Below are 22460 nucleotides of genomic sequence, written 5' to 3'. Positions count from 1 at the left end.
TTTTTTATTACTTTACTTTAGCATCTAAAGTACACCGACTAGGCATAACATTATGACCGCTAACAGGTGAAGTAAATAACACTGATTATCTCTTCATCACGGCACCTGTTAGTGGGTGGGATATATTAGGCAGCAAGTGAACATTCTATCCTCAAAGTTGGTGTGTTAGAAGCAGGAAAAATGGGCGAGCGTAAGGATTTGAGCGGGTTTGACAAGTGACAAATTGTGATGGCTAGACGACTGGGTCAGAGCATCTCCAAAACTGCAGCTCTTGTGGGGTGTTCCCGGTCTGCAGTGGTCAGTATCTATCAAAAGTGGTCCAAGGAAGGAACAGTGGTAAACCAGCGACAGGGTCATGGGCGGCCAAGGCTCATTGATGCACATGGGGAGCGAAGGTGGTTTGATCCAACAGACGAGCTACTGTAGCTCAAATTGCTGAAGTATTTAATGCTGGTTCTGATAGAAAGGTGTCAGAATACACAGTGCATCGCATGTTATGCCTGATCCGTGTATACTGATGCTAAGCAGCATTCATTAAATAGCTTTACAGCTGGACCAAACAGCATTCCTAAAAATATCAGGGATGTTTGCAAAATCAGTGAATGAATGAATGTGTGCACGCTTTATAATTACATATCTTAGTGCAGGGGTCCTCAAACTTTTTAACCAAAGGGCCAGATTACTGTTCTTCAGTGTTTCGGGGGGCCGGACCGCAGGTGAAATAGTAAACACACCCAAAAAAGCTATTTACTATGTATACTGGATGTATTGTCTGTGCTTTGTATAATTGTAGTTCATAATGATAATGCAGAAATTGTATTTATTTTAATAATTTTCATTATCCTACCTCATACAGTGTTTCCTTAAAAAATCAGTGTGAACTGTGAGCCTGCTTTTGCCTGACGAGAGTAAGCGTCAGGTTCCATATTTGTTACTGCCAGTCATAATAGCTAATAAATGTTGATCAGTGAGTCTGGATCTGGTTGGAGATTTAAGGTGTTTCAACTTCGAAAAAGTTTGCTCACAGATGTACCGTAGATGCTGCCGAAAATGGTAGTTACTTTGAGTGCATGTTTTATTGAGATCGGGGAGCAATGGAAAGAGAAGCATAAAAATTAAACAATGTGCTTGAGTTTTGATTTTGGACCGATTTTGATTTTGCGGTGATCTCCGGGAGCAGGACGTTAAAACATTTCAAAACTCGCCCCGACTCAGCCAGCGGATCTCAGTAAAGCACATCTTCAGCTCAGACAAGAATTCCTGAAACTGCCTGTAGTTAAGAGCATTAGCTTTAATGAAATTAACACAGGACACGAGGATTTTCATAACGAAATCCCACTTAACTGCTTTGCAACACAGTTCAGTGGCTGCGGTCACTCATCTCTCTATTGATGCGCCAATCACTCCCCTCATGCTTGGAGCGCCACCTGATGGATCGCTGCCGTATAATCTACTAAGACTCCGTGTGGCCAATTTTTGTTTCCTCTGTTATTTTTTTCCCCGTTATAATACTGTGAGTTCGAAGATGAACAGTGGCCAGACAACATGTATTGCTGCTGTGGTTAAAGGGACCGGTCAAATGAAAGCATCGGGCCGTAGTTTGATGACCCCTGTCTTAGTGGAACTGTTGAGGGGGAAGAGTTGGTTACAAAATTTGAATTTCCCATCCATTCACAGCAGAATGCTAAGTAATAGTAGTCATCAACAGATAACAGTGACAGCATTTTAGCTATGAATTTCACAGCAAAATTATTATGTTGCAAAAACATTGGTCAGCTTTTTATTTCTGTAACAGGCCCATCTGCCAACTGACAGTGCCGGTTTCATTAACTGGTACTCTCTACACCTCATTAAATAGTCATTTGTTTCAACTACAGAAATCCCTCTAAATTTCAGCCTCATTTACAGCTTTTTGCTGGCGCCTCTCTTTTCCTGCTTCTTCCTTCTTTGATGCTGCTGGGCTTAATCCAGCCCAGGTTCTTTTGCCTGTGCTTATGTCAGCAAAAAAAGCCTGAGCTTTTTTTTCATGTGACCTATAGCAACCCTACAGGCGGACCCCAAACCAAATTCCATGATGGACACAAAATCTATCAGTTGGTGGAGTGGTTGTTTTACTTTATCTCTTCGCTTCTATAGTCTCTGATGGATTTTTTTCTATACAGATTTGCCCTCTATCTCTCGGCTTCAGGCTGTAAATTTTGATTTGCTTTTCTTCTGATACTTTTATAGTTTGGGTCATTTCGTATTTTTGGCTCTTTAGCCCCAGTACTGTTCTACTTTAGCAAATCATTCTGACAAACTGTTCAATAACATTAAAAAACACACATTTTTCAGCACCCAAATTGGCAAGGCAATGGTTTACCCCCATTTGTGTGTATTTATAACCATAAATTAACCAGTACACCAGATTACAGGGCACAAAATATCTTGAAATACTCACTGATGATACACTGTATTTGAAAGACTACATTACCTATATTTTAACAAAATTATTGGTGTACTCTTTTGGGGTTTTTCAAAGTAAAATTCTTTACAGGAAATAAACCTAAATACGGCTTTTCTACATATTTTATATTTTACAAAATTCTACAGAAGCCCATTTCATTTTGGACAAGTAAAACATTCACATAACTGTACTTTTTCATATGATACATTTTGTGTTTTACTTTTTTTTCCAATATGTTACATTTAGCAAATAAAAAGTAACTGAGCAGTTCTGCAGTAAGTTGTATAAATGTTTACCTTTAGAGAGCGTGAACAAATTGTTACTTATTAAAAATAAATGAACTAGCTGATATATACACCAATACCACTAGACCCCTGAAGGTGTGCTGTGGTATCTGGCACCAAGATGTTAGCAGCAGATCCTTTAACTCCTGTAAGTTGTGAGGTGGGGCCTCCATGGATCGGACTTGTTTGTTCAGCACATCCCACAGATGCTCGATTGGATTGAGATCTGGGGAATTTGGAGGCCAAGTCAACACCTCAAACTCGTTGTTGTGCTCCTCAAACTCATTCCTGAACCATGTTTGCTTTGTGGCAGGGAGCATTATCTCGCTGAAAGAGGCCACAGCCATCAGGGAATACCGTTTCCATGAAAGGGTGTACATGGTCTGCAACAATGCTTAGGTAGGTGGTACGTGTCAAAGTAACATCCACATAGATGGCAGGAGCCAAGGTTTCCCAGCAGAACACTGCCCAAAGGACCACACTGCCTCCGCCGGCTTGCCTTCTTCCCATAGTGCATCCTGGTGCCATGTGTTCCCCAGGTAAACGACGCACACGCACCCGGTCATTCATGTTATGTAAAAAAAAACGGGATTTATCACACTAGGCCACCTTCTTCCATTGCTCCGTGGTCCAGTTCCAATGCTCACGTGCCCATTGTTGGCGCTTTCGGCGGTGGATGAGGTAAGCATGGGCACCCCGACTGGTCTGTGGCTATGCAGCCCCACACGCAACAAACTGCAATGCACTGTGTATTCTGACACCTTTTTATCAAAACCAGCATTAATTTCTTCAGCAATTTGAGCTACAGTAGCTCGTCTGTTGGATCGGACCACACAGTCCAGCCTTGGCTCCCCACGTGCATCCATGAGCCTCGGCCACGCATGACCCTGTTGCCGGTTTACCACTGTTCCTTCCTTGGACCACTTTTGATAGATACTGACCACTGCAGACTGGGAACACCCCACAAGAGCTGCAGTTTTGGAGATGCTCTGACCCAGTCGTCTAGCCATCACAATTTGGCCCTTGTCAAACTCGCTCAAATCTTTACGCTTGTTCATTTTTCCTGCTTCTAACACATCAACTTTGAGGATAAAATGTTCACTTGTTGCCTAATATATCCCACCCACTAACAGGTGCCATGATGAAGAGATAATCAGTGTTATTCATTTCACCTGTCAGTGGTCATAATGTTATGCCTTGTCAGTGTATAATCCTGTGTTGTATAACGTTGTATTGTACATCATATATATTTAATATCGTAATGTCCTCTGGGCCAGTACATTTAAAAGTAATATTGTTGTTGACACCTTGTAAGTGTTGAACCCAAAACAAAAATTACTGCTAAAAAAATGTCACACAAACAAAACAAAGAAAAACAACTAAATAAACAAACAAAAAAAATAGTCCATATACACTTATTATAACTGTAGAGATCAGTTTACATAAACACATAAACACTCATATTCCTTTTTCTTATGCATTTTACAGATTAGTGGAGCGCAGTGAATAAATGTCTGTCTTACCTGGCAGTGGTGGTAGAACAGAAGCTGCTTGAGCTTGAGGGTCTTTATTCCCAACAGACACAACATGGACAAAGACAAAACGAAAAGAGGTTATTGAGAAAGCCGAGCTGATTATATGAGATTTCTTCTTGTGTAATTAATGCAGAATGGAGATCCTGCAGTACCTCTCTGTTTGCTTTGAGCACAACATGCCATCTCCCACCTGGGATTCTCATCTAACACTAACTAGTAAGCTGCTCCTTGAAAGCTCCAGTGGATGAATGTTTAATGTTTGTGTGTGTCTGACGAGTCAGTGTGCCAGGACACTAGCTTCACTGATATAACACATACTCTGTTAACATGGTCACCTACCTAAAAACACACCAAGGCAACCCAACAGCCCTTGGCCTCAAACACAATGCTACTACGATATGTCCACCCACACACTACTAGACCAGTGTTTGTTTGATCACTGAAAAAATATCCCTTTAACTATGACTTACATGTACTTAACCAATATTTCATCAGAGCAAAAGGAACAAAAGTACCTCTTTTGCCACAGACTTAGATGACATACATTTACATTTTTAACACTTTTGTGAGCAGGATGATTGTACTAGTGCATGGATAACCATGGTGACTGTGACTGCCCTTTATTTGTTAAATTTCAAACTACCAGCATTTTTGCCATTTTTCCTAATTTTTAATTACCCTTTCATTCTCTTGCTTTGAAAAATAAGCCATTTTTTAAAGCCCTTGTTAGGTTATTTTAAAGATTATAATAATAATCCACAAAATATAAATACAACATAACTTATATATATTGTCCTTCGCTCTATCTGCCACAATCTGCCACAATCTGGCAACAATATGTTTGGATTCATGACCACTCTACTGGTAGGATTAAACCAAATTGTAGTCAGACAGGACAAACTAGAATTGACACTCTTTTAAAAACACTGTCTGGAAAGCAGCATATGTCACTCCAAACAGTGTAATTATCATAAATGGTACCCTCACAGACACACAAGTTAACAAAGTCATAGACATTAATACACCCCACACCAAGAAAAACACTGGCTTTTAAATGCTACTATATTTTTTAGGCCTGGAAAACACAACCTTAATAATGCATCGTTCTATTGCCAGTGACTGTGAGCGTAAAGAAGTTAATGGCAGTTCTGGATGTTGTTGGCATATGGCTTTTGCTGTTCATAGTAGAAACAGTGTTTATTGCAGAAGCGAACCAAGACTCTTAAAGCTCCGCCCTCTAACATGCCCACTGTATCATAATAGCCTCAGAATGCCTCAGAACTTATATTATTTAAGACATAAAAGTACATTCTGATATATTATAGTATGTATTGTATTTTATAATATTACAAATACTGTTAAGGGACAATATGTTTAGAAAATTTTACTGTCAAATGAAATTGGTATTTCTTTAAATTCCTATTGCTTTGTATCACTATTGCCAATTTCTATATCAAACAAATTGCAATCACATTAATACTGGCCATTTTGCTTCAAATAAATACATATTAAAAAACAAAACATTTGATTATAAGGGATTTGGCCTTTACTAGATTCTCTATTTAGGTTTAATTAGTTATATATAATTCAATCATGTTTGTGTTTTTGATGTTTCTAGTCTTAATAATAATAATAATACATTTTATTTATATAGCGCTTTTCAAGATACTCAAAGACGCTTTACATAAAAGTCTTAGACCCGTCCCTAGTTTTTCGGGGAATAACTTGCTTCAATTTTAGAATAAGCATATGTTTTTAGAAAATAATACATTTGACAGGAAAAAATATTGTTTGACATGTACAGATTAAAGTACATTTACAAATGATTGCTTTTTGATTTTATTATTTCACATCCATATATTTACATATATCTTCTACACATTCAAGATTTTTAACAATATAGTGTGTTCCAACTCTTCAGTCACACAAAATGCACATTTGCAAAAATCAATACAATCCTGAGACTACCATGACATACAGGTCCCATAGGTACACTTTGACTTTAACTGTATATGCAAAAAATCATTGAACATCCAGAACCTTTAACTGTCTGGGTGAAAATGTACTCTACTGCATAGCAGGTACAATAAAATCAAATTAAACCATCATGAAAGGCTTCATCTACAGCAAATTTCTGCAAAATCTACAAAAATGCAGCAGTCAGTTTCCATTCCCACTAAGATAAAACACAATTCAGTACTGGATGATTGTGTGCATAGATCTGAAAGTGAACGACCAGTTAAAAGCTGCTATAAAACATTAAATGCCCCGTCAGTACCGATTAGGCAGTGTCATTGCTATTGGATTTGTGGCTCAGGTAATGACACACAGCTTTTCTGTTTAAATACCCAGATCTTTTTAAATAACGATCTGCTTTTATTCTACTTTTTTACTGTAGTATGAAGGCAAGGCGACTAAAAACATGCACAGCACAAGACCAAACTGTTGCCATGACAGAGATAAAGACCTCGCAGAGATCCCACACCTAAATGTTTAGTGATACTCTGACTCCAGCTTCATCATCACTAGTTAGGTAAGAAAAAAATATTACATACGCATCATGCAGTCAAATTATTTGCAATCTACTGTATATCTTCAGACTTTAAAAAAAATTTGAATATTTCTGCTAGCAGAACAAAGCCCAGAAGACATCTAAGACCTACGTTATCTACGATATCTAAAGATACTATAATTACCAAGACTAACCCAACAAAAAGTCTCAGCTGGATCACTCTGTACTTTGATCTATGTGTACCTGTAAGAAAAGCGGCTGTAGACGGGCTGAGAAGGCGTCCTCACTGGGTCCATGTCATGTGTTAGTAAACAGTAGTGTGTGTGGAGTGCTGATGGGACTAGATGTGGCAGTTGTACCTGAACTCAGGATGTCGCCTCCACCCCTCACTACCAACTTCCAACTCCCCTGTGGCCTGCCATTCTCTATGGTAACAACACATGTGAAACATCCTTTAGACACCCAGGTTTCTATGAAATCATAAATTTAATAAAGAAATTAAGTTCAGATGGGGAAAATCATTATAATTGTCTTAGATTATATTTTTGTTTAGAGTTCACGTTACTCAAATAGCACTTCAGAAGATCTCTACTTTACTCTTTGTGTTAGTCTTGCAGGCACAGAACTAAATTAAAATTTACAATTGTCATCGGAAGTATTTAATCCTCCCCTCACCTTAGCTTAAACAAACAGAGAAAACAGAGAAAGAATACTTAATGATAAATACAAGCTATTACAATGCTATTCAACCCCCTAGCCTTCATTTGTATATTAACAAGTAAAATAGAGTTGACAAGACAAAACATGACATATTTTTGGCTCATACTGTCTGCAAACACTGCATTTTTTAAACCTGCATTTTCCATACTGTCCCAGCTGGTCAAGATATTTAGAATGCTAGCAATTGTCAGGACTCTGAGAGTGATCGTCAAACCTCTCAGATCATATCTTTGAACAAGTCACACATAGCGATATAGAGTAGAGATGTACCGATCGGGGTTTTTGGCTCCGATCTCCGATCTCCTTTCAGGGACATCGGCCGATAGCCGATTCCGATCGGGGGGGGGGGGGGGGGGGGGGGTTTGGGGTTAAGCAGTAAATTAAATAAATAAACTTAAAAAGAGCCTCACAGCGAAGATAAACAGGAGCAGCGCGCGCGTGTGTGTGTGTGTTTGTGCATTTAGAAGAGACGCTTTGTTCACAGTATCGCTATAAGTGATTCATTGATTCGTGAGTTGATTCGTTTTATGTGAAGCATAAGTTTCTCTTCTCAGTTATCTCTCCGTGTTTACTGTTATTAATTAAATGTCGTGGTTTTAAATAAACACCAGCTAATACAGAACATTCTGTGTGACTCTCTTACATTAAAAAGCTTCATTAAAAAGCTTAATTAAACTGTTATTACCACAGATCTGTAACCGAGTCAGACTCGTCTAAGTAGCTAAAAGTTTTCTGATCCTAAAAGTTCAGCAGATGATCCTGAACTAACGAATTTGCTAATGAATAAACTTTTGCCTCTGATTGGCTCTGTAACGTTTTCTGTTCTCATCTACATCACAAGTAAGAACCGCTTACGATTTACCAAAGTGAACCAGGAGTTTATATAACGTGCTGATAGAATCGACTCAGATGTGACCGGGTTGAATTATCTTTTTAAAGTAAATATTACAATCAGCAAAATTACATCGTATGTATGATGCACAACGTTAATGATGTTATTTTAGGTCATGAAGAGCTTTCACGATGGTTTCTGTACGATGGTTGATGAATGGTGATGTGATGGTTGGCGCTTCGTAGCTCAAAGTCTGGATCAATCCACTGAGCTGTTAACTTAACGTGATCTTTTATATATCACACGATCGGATCGGCTACTTTTAGGAAATACCGATTCGTAGCAGATCGATCGTCCCATCTCTAATATAGAGTCAATTTTTCGAGACCCGAGCAAATGATGATTTGCCTTAGAGCTGGACCTTCTCTCAGCAACCACCAAAACTTGACAGTGAGCAAAAAATCAAGGCTAAAATCATGTAGTGTGAACTAAGCTGTTGCTAGACAGTTGGGGACTATTACATTTCAAATTCTGTTTAAAACAGTTTTATGGCATCAAACTAAGGGTTAGTGAGTTCCTCAACTGAGTTCCTCGAAAAGAAGATCAAATAAGGCTGACGTTTGAATTGACAGAAGCAAAAGTACAGGCCTCGCAGAGCGTGCAGATCTTGAAAAGGCATAGACACCATGCAGCACAATGCCAATGTGTATTTAAATGGATCATACAGCTGCAGCAAATTAATCCTGCAGGTCTGTCGGAAACACCCCTGACAGTCCACCATGCCTCCGTGCCCCCTTGCTGGCTAAAATGGTATAGCAGGTGGGCGAGATTCTGCAACCTGTGCCCCCTGCCAATCTCCATGACCAGTTGACCTCTTACAGTCAACAGTCTTTTTATTATAATTAATCAGTAAGGTGGGGGTGTGCAGCAGCAAAGAAGGCTACATACGAATTTGCTACCACTAGATTTGGAGAAATGGGAAAATTTGAAAAGTAGAATTTTTAAAAAATATTCAAAATTTTTTGTATTGCAGAGCAGTTGTAGCCTAGTGGTTAAGGTACTGGACTAGTAATCTAAAGGTCGCTGGTTCAAGCCCCACCACTGCCAGGTTGCCACTGTTGGGCCCTTGAGCAAGGTCCTTAACCCTCAATTGCTTAGACAGTATACTGTCACAGTACTGTAAGTCGCTTTGGATAAAAGCATCTGCTAAATGCTGAAAATGTAAAATGTAAATGTAAATTGTTTAGAATAGCCCTTGTGGATGGCACTGTATTCTTCATTTACTTCCAATGTGGCAAAGCAGCAATAACATAAGTGTAACCAACACTCATCATCACTAATTATATTAGTGCCCTACTTTATATGTATTTCATACACAGTTGTCTAATATCTTTCTAGTAATGGCAATACTGTATTTCATTTCCTTTAATTTTCCAGCTTTTTCTTGGTCAGTGTTGTAGTGGGCCTGGTGTCAGTGGGAAACACTGGATGCAAAACAGGATTACCCTAGACAGGACGCCAAGCCATCGTAGTGCTTCAGTCATTAACTCCTCCAGAGACATAGCCAATCATGTCTGTAGACGCAATACAATTCAAGCTAGAGTGTCCAGGCCTGACACCTGTCTACCACACAGAGAAAGGAAAGGAGCAAAACTGTTGCTTTGGAGACACAGACCTTTGGGTATTGCTTTTTGTGTGTGAGGGTGTATGCAAACCACTTTTCTGTAACAGCTAGACAACAGCTCCCCTTTGGGTGTAATTAGCTAAATCTACCCAAACAAAACAGAACAAAATGGAAAAATAAAAGCAGCAACAGTCCCAACAGAATCCAGGCTCTATTCAGACTGTTGTAGGATCAGTTCCAAACCAGGAAAAAACCATAATCATAGATTTTTAAAAAAAAAACACGCCCACACACACAGTGTATGTCAACTTACTGAGCATTTTATTAGGTACACCTATCTGGTACCTACATTGATTAATTTATCAGACTATACCGATAATACAGATAAACGTTGTGGGTATACAGATAGTGTATCTGGATTTTAAATACTATTTAAACATACTGGTCTCTTTATTATGAATACATACCTTGTAAGCAGGTTGTAAGTGTACAGTTAGAGACTAGAGCTGTTTTAGTTTTCAAGCACAATGTATATTAATTTGTAATATACATAATAATAACCATGCTGCACCTGCTACATTCCAACCAGTACAACACCTAATACTGTGTTATTACCATGTTAGTGTCATTGCAGTCCTAAGAATATTCCACACATCAAATAACACATGGTCAGTGGGGGTCACTTCGAATGATAAATGGAGACAATGGCGTGACAAAGTGCACAGACCAAGAAATAGGCTTCAGTCAGTAATTGTATATGTACAAAGTTCATTTGTACCATAGAAGTAGCTTATCCAATAATCATGAATGTACCTACCAGATAGGCGCATCTAATAAAGTCCTCGCTGAGTGTTTGACACAGACAGCACTGCTAGTTGTAGTCAGTGCCAAAAATTAACTGGCTACAAAATAATACAAAACAATTGTGCTTTTTAGCATTTACTTAATAGGAGGAAGGGGGTAAAAGAGCCCAGAAAGCCGTGTAGGTGCACCACTCGCTGTACAGTGGGCTACTGTGTTTAACTATCTAGACTATCTGACTGGAGTTGTCGGTTAAAAACTCCATTCAAATTACAAACCCATTTTTTGTGAGATGCAATAAAAATCTGTGATTTATTAATTCTCTTGAAACCTTTATTTCATTTACATTTTACTTTATCAACAACTTTACCCAGTCAGGGCTGCAGTTCCACCAGGAAACATTGGTTGCAGGAATATCCTGGACAGGGTGCCAAACCATCACATGGCTTCAACCTTTCCTCCATAACCCCTCAGATTGTATTCTTTAAACATGAACAAATGTAGAATTTGATGCTTACAACACACTCAAAAAAATATGAACAGAGGCATGTTTAGCACTGTGTAACCACACATAATTATAGTCTTATGAAGTGTGTACAGCAATTGTAGCATAGTGATTTAGGTATTGGATTAGTCATCGAAAGGTCACTGGTTCAAGCCCCACCACTGCCAGGTTGGCACTGTTGGGCCATTGAGCAATGCCCTTAACCCTCGATTGCTTAGACTGTATAATGTCACAGTACTGTAAGTCGCTTTGGATAAAAAGCATCTGCTTAATGCTAAAAATGTAAATGGTACTTTTTTATATGATTGCCAATTTTATCATGGTGTTTGGCACAAAGTGGTGAGCCACAGCCCATATTTGCTAGCAAAGGTTGAGCCTTTAGTGGCTCCTTCTTTGGGTGTGTTGCAGACATCAAAATCTAATGTGTAGGTCAAGATGGTAAAGCAAAACTTTCAAAGTCTTTTATTTGTACTTTTGTCAGTTAAATAAAGACTGAAGAAAATTGAACAAAACACAGTTTCTTCTTTGTACTGCATTTTACAATATCCCCAACTACCGGTTTATAGAAACACTGTTCTAAATTAGTGCCACATAAGGCGACACAGTGGCTCGGCGGGTAGCACTGTCACCTCACAGCAAGAAGGTCCTGGGTTTGATTCCCAAGTAGAGTGGTCCAGGTCCTTTCTGCGTGGGTTTCCTCCGGGAAAGTGAGGTGAATTAGAGATACGAAATTGTCCATGACTGTGTTTGACATCAAACTTGTGAACTGATGAATCTTGTGTAGCCAGTAATTACCTGTACTGTCATTAATGTAACCAAAGTGTGAAAAACATGACATTAAAATGCTAATAAAATAAAATACTGCCACATAACTTACGCTGTTTGTATTCAAAGTCTAAAGAAACAGAGATTTAGGGTGTGTTCGAAAACCTAGTGAGCTGCCTTGCTGTCTTACTGCCTACATAGGCAGCTGCCTAAGTAGAGAGGATTCTAATAAGTCATCGACTTATAAGGCAGGTTATTCGACCGCGCTACTTAATCAGCGATTCCATCAGTTTTTGCTAACTAAGCTAGCACAGTTAGCCTCATGCCATTCAAACCAATGAAATGACACAACGGGCTAGCATGTCAACTGTGTACCGAAAACGATTAAATTAGCTGACAAGCCCGAATTTGCAGATAAACGACAATTGTGCACATTGATACAAATTAAAAATCAATATAAATTTATTTACGTTTAAAAATAACTCCGTTCGCCATATCTTTTATTTTTCTGTGAGAAAAGTTGTGCCGCACTGAATGCTGGGATTGCCTTCACCGCTAAGGCAGCATCGGATGCTCACTCGTTCTTGAGTCAAAATACCGCTGAAATTTTAAGATACCTTACTAGTGAGGGTATTAAGGCATCTAGGATTTCGAACAGCCTACTTCTTGGGAGTGTGCGAAGGATGACGTAAAATGCTGTCTATGTAGAGAGCTCCCTGGGTTTTCACACACCCTTTGTCTCCTATCTGCACCTTGTTGGGGGTTAATCTACTCCAGGTGAAAGTGTTTCTATTTATCATGATTCTTCTTCAGAGTTGCTGTGTTGGCAACCTGCTTTCTCTAAAACCAGGCTCATCTTTTATTTCTTACTTTGTTTGTTTACACTATTTTGGCCACTGCTTTCATTTTCCTTTTACCATTTTTGGTTGTGGCTTTTAGCCACAGTATTGTTCTACCTTGGTTAATCATCCTGCAAATTGGGTTTGTTTTCGTTTTTGCAAGTGTGGGGCTTAGCTTTTAATAATAATTGTAATTTTTCAGCTTTTAATAATCTTGTATTTGTCTTTGGTCTAATTAACAGTCAATCAGTCACTTGTATTACCCTCAGCTACTTTAACAGCTCTGTGCTTACAGTGTTTTTGCCTTCCTTGTAAATCACTTTGAATTAAAGTGTCCTCTTCGTGTATGAACAACTTTACGTATAACAAAATTTTTTTTACTAACAATGCTCATATTGTCAAATGCCGTCATAAAAAGATCTATATCGCTCAGTTAAAAGCAATCACCTAGCAACTGAGACGCCAGCAATTACAACATAATTACACCCTATTTGTTACACCAGAATGCAGATATTCTTACACTGTCATCCTTTCTATCATCTTGTTGCAAACAATAGGTAGTTAAACAGTGCAGCAAGCAACAAAAAATAGTTCTTCAAAGCAAGTCATGAAACCAGAATGATTAAGTGCATATTGGGCTCTAAGTGCATACTGGGTTCTAAGACATATACCACAGAATTTCCACCAAGCTGTGCAGTTTGAAGCAGAAGTACCACCATTTCGGCTCTAAACACGCCTGATACTGGTACTGCAGCAATGTGAGTCACCACACCAGTATTAAAGATTCTGCTGGAGCAGGAAAAGAGAAACAAAAAACTTCTTGCCCATGCAGATGCAGCTGTGCCTTCTTAAATAAGCCCTATTAGAACTAATGTTCAGAAGGTTTGTAAGATTCTGTCCTCCTCCGCAGCTTCTCTAGACCATGCCATAATAGATTTTTTGTCTTTGTTTGTTGCTGTTCAGGGCCAAATAAAATATGCTTTTCTAATGCTTAAAACAGATCATACATTTCTTGTCTAGCTTACAAGTACAATACAGAACATTTAACACACATCTCTGACATAGATTATATGGAAGACCTGCTAAATCTGCAGAAACTGTGTCAAATATTCATCAGTGTTTAAAAATGTAAATTATGCAAGACCAAAAGCAGCCAACAAATCCAAACCAAATCTCTTAAATCATAAACAGTCATGTGAAAAAGTTAGGACACCCCTTGAGAACCTTTTTATGAACATATTTAAACATATGGACATTTGAGCTTTATTTGAACAGTAATAAATGAACAGATATGGAGCTTATATTTGCCATGGTGATGGTGGACGCTGGCGCATTTGGCTGCCGCTACCGTTACCGTATTTTACCGTATTTTATTGTATTTTTATCGTTTTTCGTTTTCATCTTTTTACACACCTTGTGGATCTATTTCTTTTATGTTACTTTTGATACTTTTATTTGTGCTTTTGATACTTTTTGTTCTTTCTACTGTACATCGCGTCTGCGGCCGGTGGTGAACGGTGGATGAGTTTTCCTGGGATCGGCACGATGTTGAACTATTCCGTTGACCAGCTGAGGAAGTTCAACAACTGCACTACTCCATCGTGTATTTCAGTCATCAAACAGCTTGGACTCCTTCGCCGGCCTCGTTATATTCACAGGGGCTCCCGGAGAAAGCTTGTTTATCTTCGAAACGGTAACGCTATTCCGTCCTTCTGGTCAGCCGTGCGCACTGTCGCTGCGCAAACACGTCATCAGAGCGCTGCTGCCTTGCACACCAGTAGCGGTGTAGTCTCCATGACAACGCTGTCCACGGAGTGGGATGGGAAACGCGGAGTGGACTTAGCAAATCTCCGTTCTCTTCCTCGTTCCTCACAGCCAACTACACAACAATACCACTTGAAAATGGCATTGCTTAATGTTCGTTCACTCAACACAAAAAGTACTGTACTCAGTGAATTTATATCTGACAGTGAACTAGACTTTTTCTGTCTCACTGAAACTTGGCATAAACCCTTGGATTATTTTACGTTAAATCAGACCACGCCAATGGGATACTCGTATATTGATGAACCTCGTATGGAAGGGCGAGGTGGTGGTGTTGCTGCAGTCTATAGGGATGATATTAAAATAACCACTTTGTCTTTTCCTGCTGCTCTTTCTTTTGAACACCTGGCTTTCAAGTTGTCAGGGCCTACTCCTCTGGTCACTGCTGTAGTTTATCGTCCGCCAAAGCCAAACGCTTCCTTTCTCTCTGATTTTTCAGATTTTTTAACCCAGCTTAGTGCCCTCTCATCCTCTGTACTGCTTATGGGTGATTTTAACATCCATATTGATGACAACAACTGTAAATTTGCCAGGGAATTTTTGGAATTGTTACAGTGTTTTAATTTCACACAACATATACATTTTCCAACTCATAAAAAAGGTCATACTCTTGACCTTGTCTGCTCTACTGGTGTCCTAGTTCATCAGCCGTCCAGCCATGACCTTACTGTCTCTGATCATTTGACAATCATCATGGACATTGAGGTCACTAGGCCCATCACTAGAGCTAAACGTAAAATATCCTTCAGGAATCTTCAATATATCTCTCCCTCTGCTTTCTCAGATTCTCTTGTTAAAAAGATGTCTGTCTGTCCTGTACTGTCTAGTAATTCATCTGACCTTGTCGATTACTATAATGACATACTCGCCTCATGTCTTGATGAGCTGGCTCCTTTGAGAACCAAATTTGTTTCATTTAGTCATTCCGCACCATGGTACACAATTGAGCTTCACCAAATGAAATCCCGTAAACGCCAGCTTGAAAGACTTTATAAGAAAACCGGTCTAACAGTACATTATCAGATTTATTCTGATTATCTTCAACATTACAAAGACGCTCTTACGGCAGCCCGATCCACTTACTATTCCGAACTCATACATGCTGGATCAACAAATCCTAAGACTCTCTTTTCCACAATAAATAAACTTCTCAAACCAGTTGACAATACTACCAATTCCTTTACAGTTGACAAGTGTAACTCTTACCTCTCATTTTTTCAAACAAAAGTTGAGAATATCCACAATTTTCTGACAGTTTCCCCTGTCATCTCTGTTTCTCCGCCTATCTCATCTCAATTTATTACTCAGCCTCTGTCTCAGTTCTCACCTGTGTCTCTTTTGGACCTATCTGAGATCTTAACAGGGATGCGAAGCTCCACTTGTGTTTTGGATCCTGCTCCATCAAAACTTGTTAAGGGTTGTTTTCCAGTTATCTCATCACTTATCACAGAGATAATCAATTCCTCTCTTAGTTCTGGCTCAGTCCCTCAATCACTCAAATTGGCTGCTGTTACTCCCATACTTAAAAAACCTGGACTTGACTCTAACATTATGAGTAACTTTCGGCCCATTTCCAATCTTCCATTTCTGTCGAAAATACTGGAACGTGTTGTTGCCTCACAGCTCAAAGATCACCTAAATTCCAATAATCTATTTGAATCATTTCAGTCTGGTTTCCGCCCCCAGCACAGCACTGAGTCAGCCCTCCTCAAAGTCACAAATGACCTTCTTCTTTCCTCAGACTCTGGACAAATTAATATTCTCGTCCTCCTTGATCTTACTGCAGCTTTTGACACCATTAATCACTCCATTCTTCTGTCCCGCCTTGAATCCTCTGTCAACATCACTGGTACTGCCCTTTTGTGGTTAAGGTCATATCTCATAAACAGACAACAGTTTGTTAATATCAACAATTGTAGTTCTGCCATTGCTCCACTGTCCCAAGGCGTTCCCCAAGGCTCAGTGTTAGGTCCCCTTTTGTTTATTCTTTATATGCTCCCCCTTGGTGACATCATACGTCGGCATGGTTTACATTTCCACTGCTATGCTGATGATATTCAGCTTTACATCTCCTCCAAATCCATTAATACTGAACTTCACTCCACTCTGACAAATTGCATCACTGAAATGAAATTGTGGATGAAAGCTAATTTCCTCAAATTAAACTGTGAAAAATCAGATATGATCATCGTAGGTCCTACAACCCTGGCAAAAACCACAAAAAATTTTCAAATTACCATTGATAATGACACTTTGTCTCCGTCTTCTAACATCCGAAATCTTGGTGTAATTTTTGATAGCAACCTCTCTTTTGACCGCCATGTAAATCACATCACCAAAACTGCTTTCTTTCATCTAAAAAACATAGCACGTCTACGTCCATCACTCTCCTTTTCTGCCGCCGAAACCTTGATTCATGCTTTTATTACATCCAGAATTGATTATTGCAATAGCATCCTTTATGGTACATCTAACAAAATCCTAAAAAAACTTCAGTATATCCAGAATTCAGCTGCTCGCCTCCTTACTCATACTCGCTCCCGTGATCATATTACACCTGTTCTACAAAAACTTCATTGGCTTCCCGTTGCTCAACGCATTCAATTCAAAATTCTTCTATTCACTCACAAAGCTCTCCATAATCAGGCCCCATCCTACCTCACCGACCTGCTCCATCAGCACATTCCCTCCCGTAGCCTTCGCTCTTCTGAGGCTAACCTACTGTCCATACCCTCTAGGACCAAGCACCGGACCTGGGGTGACAGGGCCTTTTCCATAGCTGCTCCATCTTTATGGAATGCTCTCCCCAAACACCTACGAGATTGTCCTGACCTGTCCAAATTCAAGTCACTTCTCAAAACTCATCTATTCAGAGTGGCATTTAACTTGTAACAACACAAAATAAATGCTTTTATTTTTGCTATTCTTTTTAATAGTTTTTATACTTAGATCACGACAGAAATGTGAAGTCCTAGATCCTAAAACTTGTAAAGTTTTCAGTTTCCTGATTGCATGTAAATCTGTCCTGTTTCTGTCTAATTTTAAGAAATTGTTCTATATTTGTTGTTCTCTCTCATAATTTAGCTAATTTTTAATGAACTGTCTTATGCTGCTCTCTTTGTTTTTATCTTAATTATTCTTGATGTTGATGTACTATTTTGATTTTGTACTATGATTTGTATGGTGTATGTACGTATTTGTTTTGATTATTTGTCTTATGTAAAGCGTCTTTGAGTATCTTGAAAAGCGCTATATAAATAAAATGTATTATTATTATTATTATTATTATATAACTAAACAAAAAAAATGTAATTACTTTTAAACACAAGTTGTAACATGTAATGAACAAAAATGGAAATTTATTGTGAGGAAAAAGTTAGGACACCCCCACATTTATTATTACTTAAAATGTCTAAAATTAGAATCAGGAGCACCACATCAGGTGCAACGATTAGACCATCGTTAGAGGACATTGGAGTTTTAGAAATCCCTCAGAAAGAGACTGCACAAGTTTGATTTTCATGGGAGGTGTGCAAGGAGGAAACCCAAAAAAACATCAGGGCAAGAATAAAGTTCACCAGAGAACACCTAGACAAAGACCAGGACTTCTGGAACAATGTGCTTAGGACAGATGAATCCAAAGTTGAATTATTTGAGCACAGTAGCAGAAGACATGTTTAGCGCAAACCAAACACACTGTGAAGCATGGAGGTGGAAATGTCATGGTTTGGGGCTGCTTTGCAGCAGCAGGGCCTGGCAAGCACTCCATTATAGAATCCACAATAAATTCTTCACTGTATCAGAGGGTGCTTGAGGAAAATGTAAGACCATCTGTCCAAAAACTGAACCTGAAGCAGAGGTGTCCCATGCAGCATGACAACAACCCAAAACATCCCAGTAAATCCACCAAGGAATGGCTCAAAAGAAAGAAATGGAGAATTCTGGAATGGCCAAGTCAAAGCCCGGATCTTAATCCTATTGAGATGCTGTGGGGTGATTTGAAACGGGCTGTGCACGCAAGAAACCCCTCAAACCTCACACAGCTGAAGAAATTCTGCATGGAGGAGTGTGAAAAACTTTCTCCCAGTCGATGTCAGAGACGGTAGATGGTTATAGGAAAAGTCTAATTGAGGTTATTTCAGCCAAAGGGGGAAACACCAGCTATTAGGACATAGGGTGTCCTAACCTTTTCCTCACAATCAATTTCCATTTTTGTTCATTACATTTTACAACTTGTGTTTAAAAGTAATGTTGGTTTAGTTATATAAGCTCTGCCTCTCAGTACTGTTCAAATGAAGCTCAAATGTTCATATGTTTAAATATGTTCAAAAAGACAAAGGTTCTCATGGGGTGTTCTAACTTTTCACATGACTGTAAATTCTAACTATTTTACTGTACTTCCAGTCTCCCAGTAATTATATCAAATAAACATTACTACAAAGAAAGAAGTCTTAGATGAAATGGGTTATAAAATAATATTTCATGCCACTCACAGCATTAACCAAATGTGGTATAGTGAGATGCTATTAAACAATGCCAATGTATATAAGTAGAAAATCAATAGCTTGTCAGTTGCATATTACCACATAATGAATTACATACACAGCAAAAAAAATGCATGTTTACTGGTAGTAATTACCTAGCTATTATCAATTTACTACAAATTAATTATCTAGTAATAGCTCTACAAAGAAATGCATTTGAATAAATGCAGATTCCAGATGTTAAAATGCCATTCATCAATACAACAGAAAGTACACTAAGGCCATAAGTGAATGACAATGCAGCAGCTAGATTAAGAATGGTAATCAATGGTGTAATGGTCTGTTATTTCCATATAACTGGACAGCTCTGAGGTCGTTGTCTTGTTATTTTTACCTGCTGTACTTTTTAGTCATGCATTTTTTTGCAAAGTGGCAATCCTCTAAATTCACAGGAAATTGTGCTTAATTTCACAACTTTCTCAAATATGAAAAAACTCGTCCGTGGTTTGACACACACACCCCTGGTTGGTTGGGAGTTTTCCAAGTAGTGTTTTTAGCTGCATTAGATTTCGACATCTTGGGCATTCTGACTAACTAAATTGCCTCAGGATTGCTAGTGTAACAGATTTTTCTGTGATGTAGTGTGCTGACAATGTGTGATGTATGTGTTCCAGTATTGAGTGCATTTTGTCTCTTTGGGGATTCCACAACCAATGGTTTGATGTTTGTTTATTATGATTTTAACGTCATGTTTTACACTTTGGTTACATTCATGACAGAAATGGTAGTTACTCATTACACAAGATTCATCAGTTCACAAGGTTATATCCAACACAGTCATGGACAATTTAGTGTCTCCAATTCACCTCACATGCATGTCTTTGGACTGTGGGAGGAAATTGGAGCGCCCGGAGGAAACCTACGCAGACACGGGGAGAACATGCAAACTCCATACAGAAAGGACCCGGACCGCCCCACCTGGGTATTTAACCCAGGATCTTTTGCTGTGAGGCGACAGTGCTACCCACTTAGCCACCGTGCCGTCCCCATAACCAATGGGAAAGTGTGCTTTATTACACACGTGATCGTCTCTCTGTCGTCTGTGCTGCTCTGTGTATGATGCTCCCAATAGTTTGTATATGTACAGTTTATTTCTGGGGGGGGGGGTGCTGGAGCCTATCCCAGCTTTTCACTGTGACACAGTAACACCCTGGACGGGGCGCCAGTCCATCACAGGGCAGACACACACACACTCATTTACCTATAGGGCAATTCAGTGTCTCCAATTAACCTGACTGCATGTTTTTGGACTGTGGGAGCAAACCGAAGCACCCAGAGGAAACCCATGCAGACACGGGGAGAACATGCAAACTCCACACAGAAAGGACCTTCTTGCTGTGCGGCGACAGTGCTACCCACTTACCCACCGTGCCACCCTTACTGAGAGTAAATATAGAAGTAGCATCTATGAGCAGTAAGAACAGCAGTAGGGAAGGTCATGGTAGGGTAAAATGATTCTGTACTGTATGGATATCTCTTAATAACACTAATGTGCCCAAAAAAGAGACAGTTAGACTATAATGGCTCCTAGTTTTAAATAGACTGGTCGAAACTAAACGAATTAGGACCTAAAATAGAGGTAAGACATTTCCCTGTCGAATAAAAGCATTAGTGGAGCTGCTGCGTTGTCACACTGACCAGCAGGAATCGTTTAATAAAACATGTACGGAATACTGTGACAGTAGACTGTGGCTAAATACAGTCAGTTTTAGAATAAGGTAATTTGTTAACTGTACTTACACTGGTTTTCAGTCTCATTTGTTGTCATGTACAACAGCCCTGTGTTATTACATTGTTGTGTAACGTTAGTACAGCTGTATGAAACGTTGTAGTTTGAACTCGCAACTCTATTACTTATTTAAAGCTGGAAAGTCGTTGTGCTACTTAACATTATTGTGGTTAGCGCAGAAGCTAACGCATCCAGCTAGCGGAACGGTAACGTTAGCTGACCAGCCGCAGCTTGTTGAATCACTATGAGAACTCGCTTCAGGAAAGTTCGAAATTGAATCATGTAACATGTGATCCCGCCGTAATTTCATATCACGCCACATTGTTTTAAATGTATTGAAATCAGATTTCTCTGTGTAATCCGGTATGTTTTACCTGCTGTAGGAACTCATGTTTTCGGTGGTTGCTATGGATCCCGCAGCTGTGCTCTCTCGCTCCCTCTCTCTCTCACTCACTCTCCTTCCCACATCGACTAACAGTTCACAGAGAAATAAAACACCCGCCTCCTCCTCCTGTACGATCCTACTACACACCTCACTATTGGCTAGTTCCACTGCGGGAAGATTTCAGCTCCAACACGATTGGTTGCGAGGATCAGTTAAAAAGTCCACATACATTAGGCACGTTTTTCTCTTCTGAAGAAATACAAGAATGAATGCAGACGTCCCAAGTCTCCCGGAAGTCCCGGGAGTCTCCCGCATATAAATAGCGGCTTCCTGATGCCCACAAGTCAGATAAAATCTCCCGGAATCTAGAACGAGCGGCCAAGAGCGCGCGCGCACACACACACACAGGCGACACAGACTTTTTTCCCCCATCGCGTATTAAATCCGTTATCTGATATACAATCTAGTGCACTATTTAAGGAACATAAATCAGTTATCTGATATACAATTTAGTGCACTATGTAGGGAACATCATTATGTAATACACTATCTAGTGCACTATGTAGGGAACATAAATCAGTTATCTGATATACAATCTAGCGCACTGTGTAGGGAACATAAATCAATTGTCTAATATACTGTACTGTCTAGTGCACTATGTAGGGAACATAAATCCGTTATCTGATATACAATCTAGCGCACTGTGTAGGGAACATAAATCAATTGTCTACTATACTGTCTAGTGCACTATGTAGGGAACATAAATCCATTATCTGATATACAATTTAGTGCACTATGTAGGGCACATAGTTATGTAATACACTATCTAGTGCACTATGTAGGGAACATAAATCCGTTATCTGATATACAATTTAGTGCACTATGTAGGGAACATAATTATGTAATACACTATCTAGTGCACTATTTAGGGAACATAAATCAGTCATCTGATATACAATTTAGTGCACTATGTAGGGAACATCATTATGTAATACACCATCTAGTGCACTATTTAGGGAACATAAATCAGTTATCTGATATACAATCTAGCGCACTGTGTAGGGAACATAAATCAATTGTCTACTATACTGTCTAGTGCACTATGTAGGGAACAT

The 22460-nt window shown here is 39.2% G+C and overlaps 1 protein-coding gene across 5 annotated transcripts in view; it reads right to left on the bottom strand.

Moving 5' to 3' along the window:
* Nucleotides 1–21416, bottom strand: part of tulp3 (TUB like protein 3) — a 45956-nt gene extending 24540 nt beyond the window's left edge. For 2 of the 5 annotated variants that reach the window (XM_063003918.1, XM_063003922.1), the window contains exons 1-3: nucleotides 21335–21387; nucleotides 7137–7202; nucleotides 4254–4295 (exon numbers count right to left, since the gene is read on the bottom strand). In XM_063003918.1, coding sequence (XP_062859988.1) covers nucleotides 4254–4295; nucleotides 7137–7202; nucleotides 21335–21351 — 125 coding nt within the window. In that variant the 5' untranslated portion in view covers nucleotides 21352–21387. Of the gene's footprint in view, nucleotides 1–4253; nucleotides 4296–7020; nucleotides 7203–20971; nucleotides 21025–21334 lie in introns of those variants that run through there. The other 3 variants (XM_063003928.1, XM_063003935.1, XM_063003942.1) reach the window with 3 other exon arrangements.
* Between the last annotated feature and the right edge of the window lie 1044 nt (nucleotides 21417–22460).

This window comes from Trichomycterus rosablanca, chromosome 1, assembly GCF_030014385.1.
Source record: "Trichomycterus rosablanca isolate fTriRos1 chromosome 1, fTriRos1.hap1, whole genome shotgun sequence".
In the NCBI taxonomy this organism is placed as follows: Eukaryota; Metazoa; Chordata; class Actinopteri; order Siluriformes; family Trichomycteridae; genus Trichomycterus; species Trichomycterus rosablanca.
Note: the sequence above shows the minus strand (reverse complement) of the source record. Positions and strands in the feature narration are given on the sequence as shown.